The following is a 12,907-nucleotide window of genomic DNA, read 5'->3' on the forward strand; positions in this document are numbered from 1 at the left end:
AGAGGAATATCTTGTACTTAGTGATTAAATATTTTCCTCTTTTCTTGTTCGATATTGATATGTAAGAGTTCTTTAAACAAAAGTTCTTCAGCTTGTCAAAAAAGTTGTTATATTACCCAACGCTCTGTGGCGTGGGATAAAGTTGTGGCCCCTTTCTGGGAATCGCTGAACGATCTTCGTACAGCAGCATCTTCACACGAGGTAAAACAGGTACTGCATTAACGAATGATTTTTATTTTGTGAGAAGGAGTTATCGGAAAATGGGTAAAGCATTTTGATATCATCTGTTAGAACGTGGTTGATGTACGAGGTGCATTCAAGTTCTAAGGCCTCCGATTTCTTTTCTAATTAACTACTCACCCGAAATCGATGAAACTGGCGTTACTTCTCGGCGTAATCGCCCTGCAGACGTACACATTTTTCACAACGCTGACGCCATGATTCCATGGCAGCGGCGAAGGCTTCTTTAGGAGTCTGTTTTGACCACTGGAAAATCGCTGAGGCAATAGCAGCACGGCTGGTGAATGTGCGGTCACAGAAAGTGTCTTTCATTGTTGGAAAAAGCCAAAAGTCACTAGGAGCCAGGTCAGGTGAGTAGGGAGCATGAGGAATCACTTCAAAGTTGTTATCACGAAGAAACTGTTGCGTAACGTTAGCTCGATGAGCGGGTGCGTTGTGTTGGTGAAACAGCACACGCGCAGCCCTTCCCGGACGTTTTTGTTGCAGTGCAGGAAGGAATTTGTTCTTCAAAACATTTTCGTAGGATGAACCTGTTACCGTAGTGCCCTTTGGAACGCAATGGGTAAGGATTACGCCCTCGCTGTCCCAGAACATGGACACCATCATTTTTTCAGCACTGGCGGTTACCCGAAATTTTTTGGTGGCGGTGAATCTATGTGCTTCCATTGAGCTGGCTGGCGCTTTGTTTCTGGATTGAAAAATGGCATCCACGTCTCATCCATTGTCACAACCGACGAAAAGAAAGTCCCATTCATGCTGTCGTTGCACGTCAACATTGCTTAGCAACATGCCACATGGGCAGCCTTGTGGTCGTCCGTCAGCATTCGTGGCACCCACCTGGATGACACTTTTCGCACTTTCAGGTCGTCATGCAGGATTGTGTGCACAGAACCCACAGAAATGCCATCTCTGGAGGCGATCTGTTCAACAGTCATTCGGCGATCCCCCAAAATAATTCTCTCCACTTTCTCGATCATGTCGTCAGACCGGCTTGTGCGAGCACGAGGTTGTTTCGGTTTGTTGTCACATGATGTTCTGCCTTCATTAAACTGTCGCACCCACGAACGCACTTTCGACACATCCATAACTCCATCACCACATGTCTCCTTCAACTGTCGATGAATTTCAATTGGTTTCACACCACGCACATTCAGAAAACGAATGATTGCACGCTGTTCAAGTAAGGAAAACGTCGCCATTTTAAATATTTAAAACAGTTCTCATTCTCGCCGCTGGCGGTAAAATTCCATCTGCCGTACGGTGCTGCCATCTCTGGGACGTATTGACAATGAACGCGGCCTCATTTTAAAACAATGCGCATGTTTCTATCTCTTTCCAGTCCGGAGAAAAAAAATCGGAGGCCTTAGAACTTGAATGCACCTCGTAGTGATGTATAAAACAGGTGTTTATAAAATGCATCCCCAGAAGGAACTTTGGGGAGGGGCATATTTTGTTGGTAGTCGAAGCACAACATCTCGGTGTCATTATTACGTTGTGCAAGTGCCATCTGGTCTTCATTTAATATCTTGATAAAGTCAGTCCGCCCGACTTTGATGAAGTATCTTGGCATCCTGGAGCTCCTTACGTCTCTCATCTGAGATAGAAGAGACACTGAGTTCTTTTTGTACGCTGTGACACTTTTGACAAGTATCTTGGGTGCCCGAATCTGATGTTGAAATGTGTCTTGAAGAACCGAAAGTAAAAATCGTATTCTACTGGAGATTCAAAGCGCTTCTCCATGTGCAAACAATGCATTTCTTTGATAGTGAGATCGGCAGACAAGTATTGTCTATTGCCATTGTCTCGACGACTGTAATGCGATTCTCCCCTAGGAAAACTGTCAATGTAACAATGAATCTTTTGCACAGTTTCATCTGGAGTTTTGTTGCGTCTTGTATTATGCTTTCACCTACCATCTGGTTTTGGTGTGATAGCTCCGTCAAAAGAAAGTTGATTTGCGATGTTTTCCACTCGCTTTCTGGACACTCCATGCAGTGACGCCAACCCCTTTTTTACAAACTCTTGGATTACTTTCACTGACTCGAACAGTACAAACATTTGAAAACGCCATGGGCTTTCCTGTTCTACTTTTGGCCTATTTCTCTATTTCTTGTAACAGGTAAACCTTTAATGCAACCAGCCAAATACACATCTTGGGCATGCTTAGTCGTTAGGCCATTAAAAGCATTAATAATACGATGCCTTGCTTCAACGTCGAATTCAGTAAAGCACTTGTATTTGCAAGTGCAATCATTACCTGTAGTCCGACGAGGCATGTTTTTTCTACTCGTGCTCTTGTACTTCTTAACGTCAACCCTCCGCTGTTTTCTTATGTTCCGCTCCCATCGTTCCTTGTGCGATCATTTTTTTCCTCTTCAATGGTTCAACAACTCCGTCTCTGCTTCTTGAAACTTCTTCTGAATCAGTAGACGTCTCATCTTCACCTGGCTCGTAGTTTTCTGAAGAGTCACAATTAATCAGTCCTTCCTCTTCTGATTCACTCATATTGACAGAAACCGTGAAATCAAAAGACGATGAAGTCACAAAACAGATCTTAAACCTGATAAAACATATTCCTCGCAGAAAACGCGCAATATTTACACCGGTATGCTGAACACTACGTAACATAATCTCCTTCCTGCTATCGTTTGGGGGAAGAACGAGGCACCTCCCGTTTTCGCGCAAACTCGGATCATAGGCAGCTCCGTCTGTTGGATTTCTCTGGAACCAGCTGGTGCAGCTGCCTCATTCTTGCACCAAACCCCTCAATCGATGTTCTGAATCACCACCTCTCCAGATCCGATCAATAACGTCTGGGATGTAATTGAACGTGGCATCAGATCTCATCGCCCCCCTCCCCGGAATTTAGGAGAATTAGGTGACTTGTATGTGCAGATGTGGTGGTATCTCCGTCCTGCGACCTACCAAGCCTTCATTGCTTCCGTGTTACGACGCGTCACTGCTGTTATCAGTGTGAAATGTGGGCATGCCGGCTATTAGGTAGGCGGTAGTAATGTTCTGGCTGCTGCCCACCCACAAACTCCTCTTCCTCCACACCCTACGTCAGCACCGCGTGGATGCCTTCGTCCTCAATGAAACCTTCCTTCAGCCCCGTATCTCCGTCTCCACTGCCCCTTACACCCTACATCGTACCGATAACCCGTACCCTCTGGCACGTGGCGGAGTTGCTATAGGCCACCTCAAGCACCTCCCTGTCCGGCCCCAACCTCTCCTTAACAATCCTGCCGAGCATCTCACCCTCAGCCTCTTCTTCCCCGCCCTTACCATCACCTGTGCCACCATTTATGTCCGCCCTCGCACCCCCCTCCCGTATGATTTCCTGGCCCACATTGACCGCACCTTCTCCACCTACGTGATTGCCGCCGACCTCAATATCCACAGCCGTGATCCTGCCGACCTCCGGCGGTGGCATCAGTTTCTCACCACTCTCCAGGGAGACCTGGTTCCCCTGCCCCAGCACACCCGGCCCGAATCCAACACCACTCCTGATGTAGTCCTTGCCTCTCCCAACCTCCTTGGGCGCATCACCGCGGATGTCCTTGACCTCATTGGCAGTGACCATGCTCCTGTCCTCCTCACTATCTCTAACGGTCGCCATCCCCGCCACGCTCCTCGCCCTGACGTCCCTCCTAAACTTGTCCATGATTACTCCCGTGCCAACTGGGATGCCTACCGGGATTCCATTCACACCCAGGTTGACAGCCACGACCTTCCCCTCCAGTCTCCTGATGACATCTCTCGCACTGCTGCCTTCCTGCACCAGACCTTGTCTGACGCCGTCGCCACCCATATCCCCACCAAAGCCATCCACCCTCACCGCCCCGCCCTGCCTCCACAGGCCGTCCTTCTCCTTCGGGAGTCCCGCCGCCTCTACCGCTCTTTTCTCCGCACTCGTGACCGGGATACACTTACCCGCCACCGGCAATTACAGCGACACATCCGCAACCTGCTTGTTGCGAAGAAACGCCGAGCCTGGCGCCAGACATGTACACACCTCAACACCACGCTCCCCATCAACTCTTCCAAGTATTGGTCTACTTTCCACCGCCTTATTGGGAACCGCCCCACCCCCCAGTACCCTCTCCTCCTTAATGACCGTCCCTTTCCTGACAACCTCAGTAAGGCCAACCACTTTGCCTCCCACCTCTCTGATGTTTTTTCCATCCCAGATGATCCCCACTTTGATTATTCCCTCTTCCCTGATGTCATGGACCGTACGAATACCTCTGTTCCTCCCCTTGCCCCTAGCTTCCAGTACTTGGGCCACACCCCACCATCTGCACTTAACACTCCCATCACTACACAGGACATCAGCCTCACACTCCGCACTAAACGCAACACTGCTCCCGGCCACGACTGCGTTACCTACCGCCACCTCAAACACTGCCCTCCCTCCTTCCTTTCCCTCCTTGCCGCCCTCTACAATGTCATCCTTGCCACTGGCTTCTATCCCGACCTGTGGAAAACCTCCCGTATCCTGATGTTCTCCAAACCCAATAAGCCTCCATCTGATGCCTCTTCCTATCGTCCTATCTGTCTCACGTCGGTGTTCAGCAAGCTCTTGGAATCCATCCTTTCCCGGCGCATCCATCTCCACCTCCACCAAAACCACCTCCTCCCAAACACCCAATGTGGCTTTCGACCTTCCTTCTCTGCTGATGACCAACTCCTCCGCCTCACTCATCTCCTCTCCCTCCAGCTTAACTCCCGTCGCTCCGCCATTTTTGTCTCACTTGACCTTGAAAAGGCCTACGACCGTGTCTGGCATCCCGGTCTCCTGTTTAAACTCCAAACCTACACCCTTCCTATCAACTACATCCGTCTGGTGGCCTCCTTCCTCTCCCGCCGCCCCTCCTACGTTACCATCCATCATGCCAATTCCCGCACCTTCTACCCCTCTGCCGGTGTGCCCCAGGGCTCTGTCCTCTCCCCTCTCCTCTACCTCCTGTACACAGCAGATATGCCCCAACCCCCCCCTCCAGTGCACCTCTTGCAATATGCTGATGACACCGCATTCCTCGCCCTCGCTCCTACCCTCCAACGGTCCCAACGCCTTCTCCAGAATCACCTTGACCTTTTTGCTGCATGGTGTAACCAATGGCTCCTGAAACTCAATCCTTCCAAGACCCAGGCAATCATCGTAGGTCGTACCACTCGTTCCTTCCGGCTCCTGGATTTCTCCCTTACTGTCTGCACACGTCCTGTCCGTCTCAACCCCACCCTCACCTACCTTGGCCTCACCATTGACCGTCACCTCACCTGGATCCCTCATCTCCGATCCATCCAATCCAAAGCCCACAACCGCCTCCGCCTCCTCAAACTCCTCTCTGGCCGGACATGGGGGTTGCACCCCTCTACCATCCTCCACACCTACAAATCCTTAATCTGTCCCATCCTCTGTTATGCCAGTCCTGCCTGGATATCTGCCCCCCCCAAATTCTATCAGTCCCTCCAGATCCTTGAGCGTCATGCACTCCGCCTCGCCTTCCGTATCCGCCTCCCGTCCCCCACGCGGATCCTCTATGATCTCATTCCTTTCCCCCATCTGCTCCTCTTCCTCGAACATATCCGCATCCTCTACACCTCCCGCCGTCTTGAACCCCCTCACCCCCTGGTTGCTCCTCTCCTCTCCCATCCTCGCCCCCTGCCCCGTCTTCACCGTTGTGTCCCCCCTACCATCCATCTCTACACCCTCCATCTCCTTTCCCAAGGTGGCTTCCGTCAACTCCCCCTCCCGGATGATGCCCTCTCTCCCTCCATTTATCCTTCCTATCAACTCTGATCCTCCCTCCCCCTCCTTTCCTCTGTCCTTTCCCTGGGCTCCCTCTTCCCCCCCCCTTCCGTCCTGTTTCCTCCCCACTACACCTCACCCTACCTCCCTTCTCCCCCCCCAGTCCTTTTGTATTCCCCTCCTCTGCCTACCCCCCTCCCTGTCGCGTCTGCCCCCCACCCCTCTTATGGGTCCTCATCCTCCATCCGCTCCTTTCCCGGTTCCCCCCCCCTTCGCTTTTACTCTCCTTTCCCCCCCTTTTTGTTTTCCCATCTCCTGTCCAGTTTCCCCCCACCTGCTCTCGACTGTGGTGTCACCTTTGCCGCCTTTTTGGTGCTGTGTTCTAGTGACTATTCAGTGTTGTGTTGCGAACAGAAACCATGCTGTCGCTGGGTGTGCATTTTATATATTTTGCGAACAGAATCCAGACTGTCGCCGTGTTTTTTTTTTTTTTTTAACTGTCTATTGTTTCCCCTGTCTGCTCCGTATGTATTTTTATTCGCTTCATCATCACTCTGTTGTTTGTTTTAATTTCCCCATTTTCTTTTCTCCTTGTTACTCACTAAGTCCCCGATTTTATCGCCTGTTTTTTATTATTATTTATTCTCCTGCTCTTTGTCAAAAAAAAAATCTGTAGGCTGGAGAGCGGCGTCCTAAGCTGCTGCCAGCCCGCCCCCTTCGGGGGGAATTGAAATTCAATAAAGGAAAAAAAAAAAAGAAAAAAAAAATGTTCTGGCTGATCAGTGTATATCTAATTCCCATACATACTAGAAAAGTATGTTCTTTCTTTTCCATTTAACCAGACTGTGCCACAGCAGCTACTGCTAGTAAACCATAAACACTGAACGTAGCACATAAAATGCTGAAACATGTGTGGCCAAGTATAACAGAAAGAGAAAATTAACTGAGTTTTTCATAAGGTGGGGAAACTCTGCAGTACGATTGTTATTGTAAAGACTTTGAAGCGAGAAGTGATAGCTCTGAGAGAAGAGCACCTGCCACTTTACAGCTGTGTGTTCTCTGAAGGTAAAAACATACTCGTACCTGCTGCGTCTACGGCCTCCTCATTGACTCTGAAGATGGACTGGAGGCAACCCAGGTCTTCACCATCCTTAAACTGCAGATATTTCAGCTTGAAGCGTCCATACAATAGCGAGGCCATCTTCTGCAACTTTAAGTTCAGTGGAAAGAAGTGCTTCATGCTGTACTTGCCCTGTGAACAAAGACATCAGTCCCTTATGTAGTCAAACGAGCAGTTGAATCAGAGTAGCCTTTATCACCCGCTTCCGTTCAGATTACAGCAGTAACGCATATTGGCGCGGCTAGCAAAAAACACCGAAAAAGTTTGAAAACCACCTTAATCGTAGACTGTTCAACTGATATTCACATTTCACGGAAGTCGGTCGATCCCATGCACAATACCTCCTTCGCAACAAAGCCTCTTCACCTCCAAATAACTACTGTAACCCATATCCGAAACTGCATACTAGACTCGTCTTTTGCTCTCCCTCTGCAATTTTTATTCCCTCCCCCCTCCCCCTCCCCCCTCTCTCTCTTTCTTCCAATACTAAATTGACGACTCCTTGAGGTCTCGGAATGTTTCCTATCAAACGATTCCTTATTGTAGTCAAGGTAGACCATAAATTTTGCTCACCAATTCTATTCACTGCCTCCTCATTTACTATTTGATCTACCCATCTGATCTTCAGCATTTATCTATTTGTCTCCTTCTGCAATTTTTACCCATCACACTTCCCTCTAGTACTAAGTTAGTCATCCCTTGATGTCTCAAAATTTGTTCTCTTAAGTAAGGTCTTCTTTAGCCAAGTTATGCCAAAAACTTCTTGTTTTCGACATCTTGTCATTGGTTATAGACATATTCATGCTTTCCAGCAGCTCGTAACTAGCTTGGTACGAGCTGATGTTAGACGCCCTTTTACCATGCTGCGAGGGTCGATGCAAGATGACAAGGGCATATGATTTTGTGTGCAACGAGAGTGCACAGGGCTACACCCACGTAAGTAATGAGTACAAACATGCATTTGGGATTAGAAGGTATACATAAAGGGACGAGGCCCAGATTTAAAGAGGTTGTGACAGTTAAATTGTTGCGCTACTGAGCCGTCAGCACGCAAGGGAAGAGCCGACACTGTCGCGATGTTTCATGGCCACAGCAAGTTGTTTTCGAGGTGATGATTAAAAATTTATGACATCCTTCGTACTGAGGGGAACTAGTGGGAGCCAGAGACACAGTAGTAACAAACGTTGGCGATAAACGTTCACAACTCGTAACTAAGTTTTCACGAGTATATGAAAGCATGGAAGAGACCCAGTATTTCCTCCTACAATAAGTGCGAAAAATCAGCTCAGTTTTGTAAAACAATTGTATGAGTAAAGAAAGAGCTCAGTACATATGAAACAGGGAAAGAAAGGTTTAGCCCATTAACTGCTGGTATTTGAAGTAAATAATGATACAGGATCCAGCCCTGCCAAACAGTTGTTGTCAAACGTTGTTGGCATTCTGTGCCTAGGTGGCACGTTAAGCTTATGTGTGCAGTTCTTTACATAGTTTACTAATATTTTTAAAAAACTGTGAAAATGATGGTAGGCAAGGTGAGCGACAGACTGATTGATGTCTGTAGTGAAACTGCGGAAGGAAGACACGCATGACCGTTTATATCAGGTAAACAAAAATGACTTAATGTCTCATAACATGGCAGAAAACTGCTATTCTAGGTTATACGTTTTAGCAACGTGCCCGAAAATACAAGACATTTTAAGAAGGAGGACAATTAAAGGTGGATGTGATTCAAGATTTAACAGCGCAGACTATTACTGAGCTCGAGGCAAAATGGGAAATGGAGTGAAAGAAATTTTAATTTGTCGTGTGGTATTTATGGTGACGCATGGCATATCAGAACTTAAGATTCAGTATTTAGTATCTAGTCTTCGAACTACCAGGAACGCCCCTATCGATAAGAGAGGGAAATATGGGAAGAGTCCCCGGAAATTGAGAGATGAAACAATTAAGACCATTAAACACCACAATACCTCCTTCCTAGTTAGAAACTGTCAATATGTAAGAAAAGATACAACTATAGTATACCTCTCTGAGGAACTGGATATAAGTAAAATGTTCAGTTTAATCGTAGAGGCATCACCCAACAATTAAGGCGTCTTATGAAACACGTAGAGACGTGTTTAATATGAGCTTCTATATTTCCTTTGGGTATCCCTACGCAGATACACGTGACACCAGTCACAAATATTCAGCCGAAGTGAAATGTCTGAAAATGGAAAAAATAAATTGCACTAAACTAGCAAAAATAAGAGATATTGAGTCTCAATCGACGGCAGATATTTATGCATGCTGAGTGCACCAAGCTTGTGAAAAGCGCTCGGCAGGCCCGGGCAGTCATCGATCCAACTGCCAGCCAAACCAACGACGCTTAATTTCGGTGGTCTGACGGGAACCGGTATTACCACTGCGGCATGGTCGTCGGCAGTTGAGAGGCTACCTGACTCAGAAATGGCGGCTCCGGTCACGAAAACTGACAGTGGTCGGGAAAGCGGTGTGCTGACCACATGCCCCTCCGCATTAGCATCCAGTGACGTCTAACAGCCGAGGATGACACGGCGGTCGGTCGGCACTGTTAGGCCTTCCGAGTCATGTTCGGACAGCGAGAGAGATTTTATCTACGTATGATTTTGACATCCAATGTTTATCAAATGCAGAGAGAACATCTTTCCGTTACGATATTGCAGTGCCTTGATGGTCGAATGGAATGTTATTGCATCGCACTTATAAACCATTATACAGCTGACGGTTGCCATACTTGCAGTTGCGAATACAATTCATGTATTTTTCTTTATCCTGAATGTGTTGCCGAAAAGGTAAGATATCTATCCTACGAGTCACATGTTTCCTTACAGTTACCTTGACATGGTCATGAAAAGTTCTTGATATACATCCAAGAGAGAGGAAGAAAAACAACTATCACGAGGGAATTATCCGAATGGGACCGAAGTCGGTAGCTGTGATGTACATGTATAGACACACAAATAATTATAATTTCAGAAAAAATGGATGATTAATTTAAGAGAAAGAGCTTCACAAATCGGTCCACCACTGGCCCTTACCCAAGCAGTTATTCGCTTTGGCACTGATTGATAGAGTTGCTGAAAGTCCTTCTGAGGGACATCGTGCCAAGTTCTGTCCGATTAGCGCGTCAGATCGTCAGAATTTCGAGCTCGTTTAATGGTCCTCGCTATAATCCTCAAAACATTCTCAATTATGGTTAGCACGGGCGACCTTGCTGGTCAAGGATATCAGTAGCTCTGACGGAATGTCATCTACTCCTGGGACCTTGTTTCGACTTAAGTCTTTCAATGCTCTGTCAGTTTTTTATTGCACTATCATATCTCCCACCTCATCTTCATGTATATCCTCATTACTTTCTGTAATATTTCCATGAAGTTCATTTCTCTTGCATTACCTATCCCCTCTATATACTCCTTCCACCTTTCAGCTTTCCCTTCTTTGGGTAGTACCGGTTTTCCAACTCAGCTCTTTATATCCATACAGCTACTTCTCGTTTCTCCAAGGACCTCTATAATTTTCCTATAGGCGATATCTATCTTCTACATCCTTACACTTGTCCTCTAACCACTCTTTCTTAGCCTACTAGTTTTCCTTTTCTTCCTTTTCCTACTATCGAATTCCAGCCTCCAATCACAATTGAATTTTTTACTGCCTTAACTATGTGAATAATTTCGTTTATCTCATCATATATTGTGAGAATACATGTATGACCCATGGACCTTGCCGTTGGTGGGGAGGCTTGCGTGCCTCAGCGATACAGATAGCCGTACCGTAGGTGCAACCACAACGGAGGGGTATCTGTTGAGAGGCCAGACAAACGTGTGGTTCCTGAAGAGGGGCAGCAGCCTTTTCAGTAGTTGCAAGGGCAACAGTCTGGATGATTGACTGATCTGGCCTTGTAACAATAACCAAAACGGCCTTGTTGTGCTGGTACTGCGAACGGCTGAAAGCAAGGGGAAACTACGGCCGTAATTTTTCCTGAGGGCATGCAGCTTTCCTGTATGATTAAATGATGATGGCGTCCTCTTGGGTAAAATATTCCGGAGGTAAAATAGTCCCCCATTCGGATCTCCGGGCGGGGACTACTCAAGAGGATGTCGTTATCAGGAGAAAGAAAACTGGCGTTCTACGGATCGGAGCGCGGAATGTCAGATCCCTTAATCGGGCAGGTAAGTTAGAAAATTTAAAAAGGGAAATAGATAGGTTAAAGTTAGATATAGTGGGAATTAGTAAAGTTCGGTGGCAGGAGGAACAAGACTTTTAAGACTTTTGGTCAGGTGAATACAGGGTTATAAATACAAAAATCAAATAGGGGTAATGCAGGGGTAGGTTTAATAATGAATAAAAAATAGGAGGGCGGGTAAGCTACTACAAACAGCATAGTGAACGCACTATTGTGGCCAAGATAAACATGAAGCCCACGCCTACTACAGTAGTACAAGGTTATATGCCAACTAACTCTGCAGATGATGAAATGATGAAGAAATTGATGAAATGTATGATGAGATAAAAGAAATTATTCAGGTAGTGGAGGGAGGCGAAAATTTAATAGTTATGGGTGACTGGAATTCAACAGTAGGAAAAGGAAGAGAAGGAAACGTAGTAAGTGAATATGGATTAGGGCTAAGAAATGAAAGAGGAAGCCGCCTGGTAGAATTTTGCACAGAGCATAACTTAATCATAGCTAACACTTGGTTCAAGAATCATGAAAGAAGGTTGTACACATGGAAGAACCCTGGAGATACTAGAAGGTTTCAGATAGATTATACAATAGTAAGAGAGAGATTTAGGAACCAGGTTTTAAATTGTAAGACATTTCCAGGGGCAGATGTGGACTCTGGAATGGATAATGGAATGTAGTCGAATTAAGTCGGGTGATGCTGAGGGAATTAGATTAGGAAATGAGACACTTAAAGTAGTGAAAATAACTGATGATGGTCGAAGTAAAGAGGATGCAAAATGTAGACTGGCAATGGCAAGGAAAGCGTTTCTGAAGAAGAGAAATTTGTTGTTAACATCGAGTATAGATTTAAGTGTCAGGAAGTCATTTCTGAAAGTATTTGTATGGAGTGAAGCCATGTATGGAAGTGAAACATGGACGATAAATAGTTTAGACAAGAAGAGAATAGAAGCTTTCGAAATGTGGTGCTACAGAAGAATGCTGAAGATAAAATGGGTAGATCACGTAACTAATGAGGAGGTATTGAATAGAATTGGGGAGAAAAGGAGTTTGTGGCACAACTTGACAAGAAGAAGGGACCAGTTGGTAGGACATGTTCTGAGGCATAAAGGGATAATCAATTTAGCATTGGAGGGCAGCGTGGAGGGTAAAAATCGTAGAGGGAGACCAAGAGATGAATACACTAAGCAGGTTCAGAAGGATGTAGGCTGCAGTAGGTACTGGGAGATGAAGAAACTTGCACAGGATAGAGTATCATGGAGAGATGCATCAAACCAGTCTCAGGACTGAAGACCACAACAACAACAACATGTATATTATAAAAGGGGATGTGCAATGAGGCGACAAAAGTCACGGAATACCTCCTGATATCGTGTCGGATCTCCTTTTGCCTGGCACAGCACAGCAACTCGACGCGGCATGGACTCAACAAGTCGCTGGAAACCCTCTGCAGAAATGTTGAACATTGCTGCCTCTATAGCGGTCAATAATTATGGAATTGTTATTGGTGCAAGACGATGCGTACGAACTGACCTCTCGATTATGCTCCTTAAATGTTCGACGGAATTCATGTCGTGTGATCTGGATGGCCTAA

The 12,907-nt window shown here is 46.4% G+C and overlaps 1 protein-coding gene across 2 annotated transcripts in view; it reads right to left on the reverse strand.

Annotated features, from left to right (window-relative positions):
- Positions 1 to 12,907, reverse strand: part of LOC126146569 (uncharacterized) — a 175,695-nt gene that overhangs the window by 56,147 nt on the left and 106,641 nt on the right. For both annotated transcript variants that reach the window (XM_049915630.1, XM_049915629.1), the window contains exon 4: positions 7,076 to 7,244. In XM_049915630.1, coding sequence (XP_049771587.1) covers positions 7,076 to 7,244 — 169 coding nt within the window. The remainder of the gene's footprint in view (positions 1 to 7,075; positions 7,245 to 12,907) is intronic.

The sequence above is a fragment of the Schistocerca cancellata genome, chromosome 2, assembly GCF_023864275.1.
Source record: "Schistocerca cancellata isolate TAMUIC-IGC-003103 chromosome 2, iqSchCanc2.1, whole genome shotgun sequence".
In the NCBI taxonomy this organism is placed as follows: domain Eukaryota; kingdom Metazoa; phylum Arthropoda; class Insecta; order Orthoptera; family Acrididae; genus Schistocerca; species Schistocerca cancellata.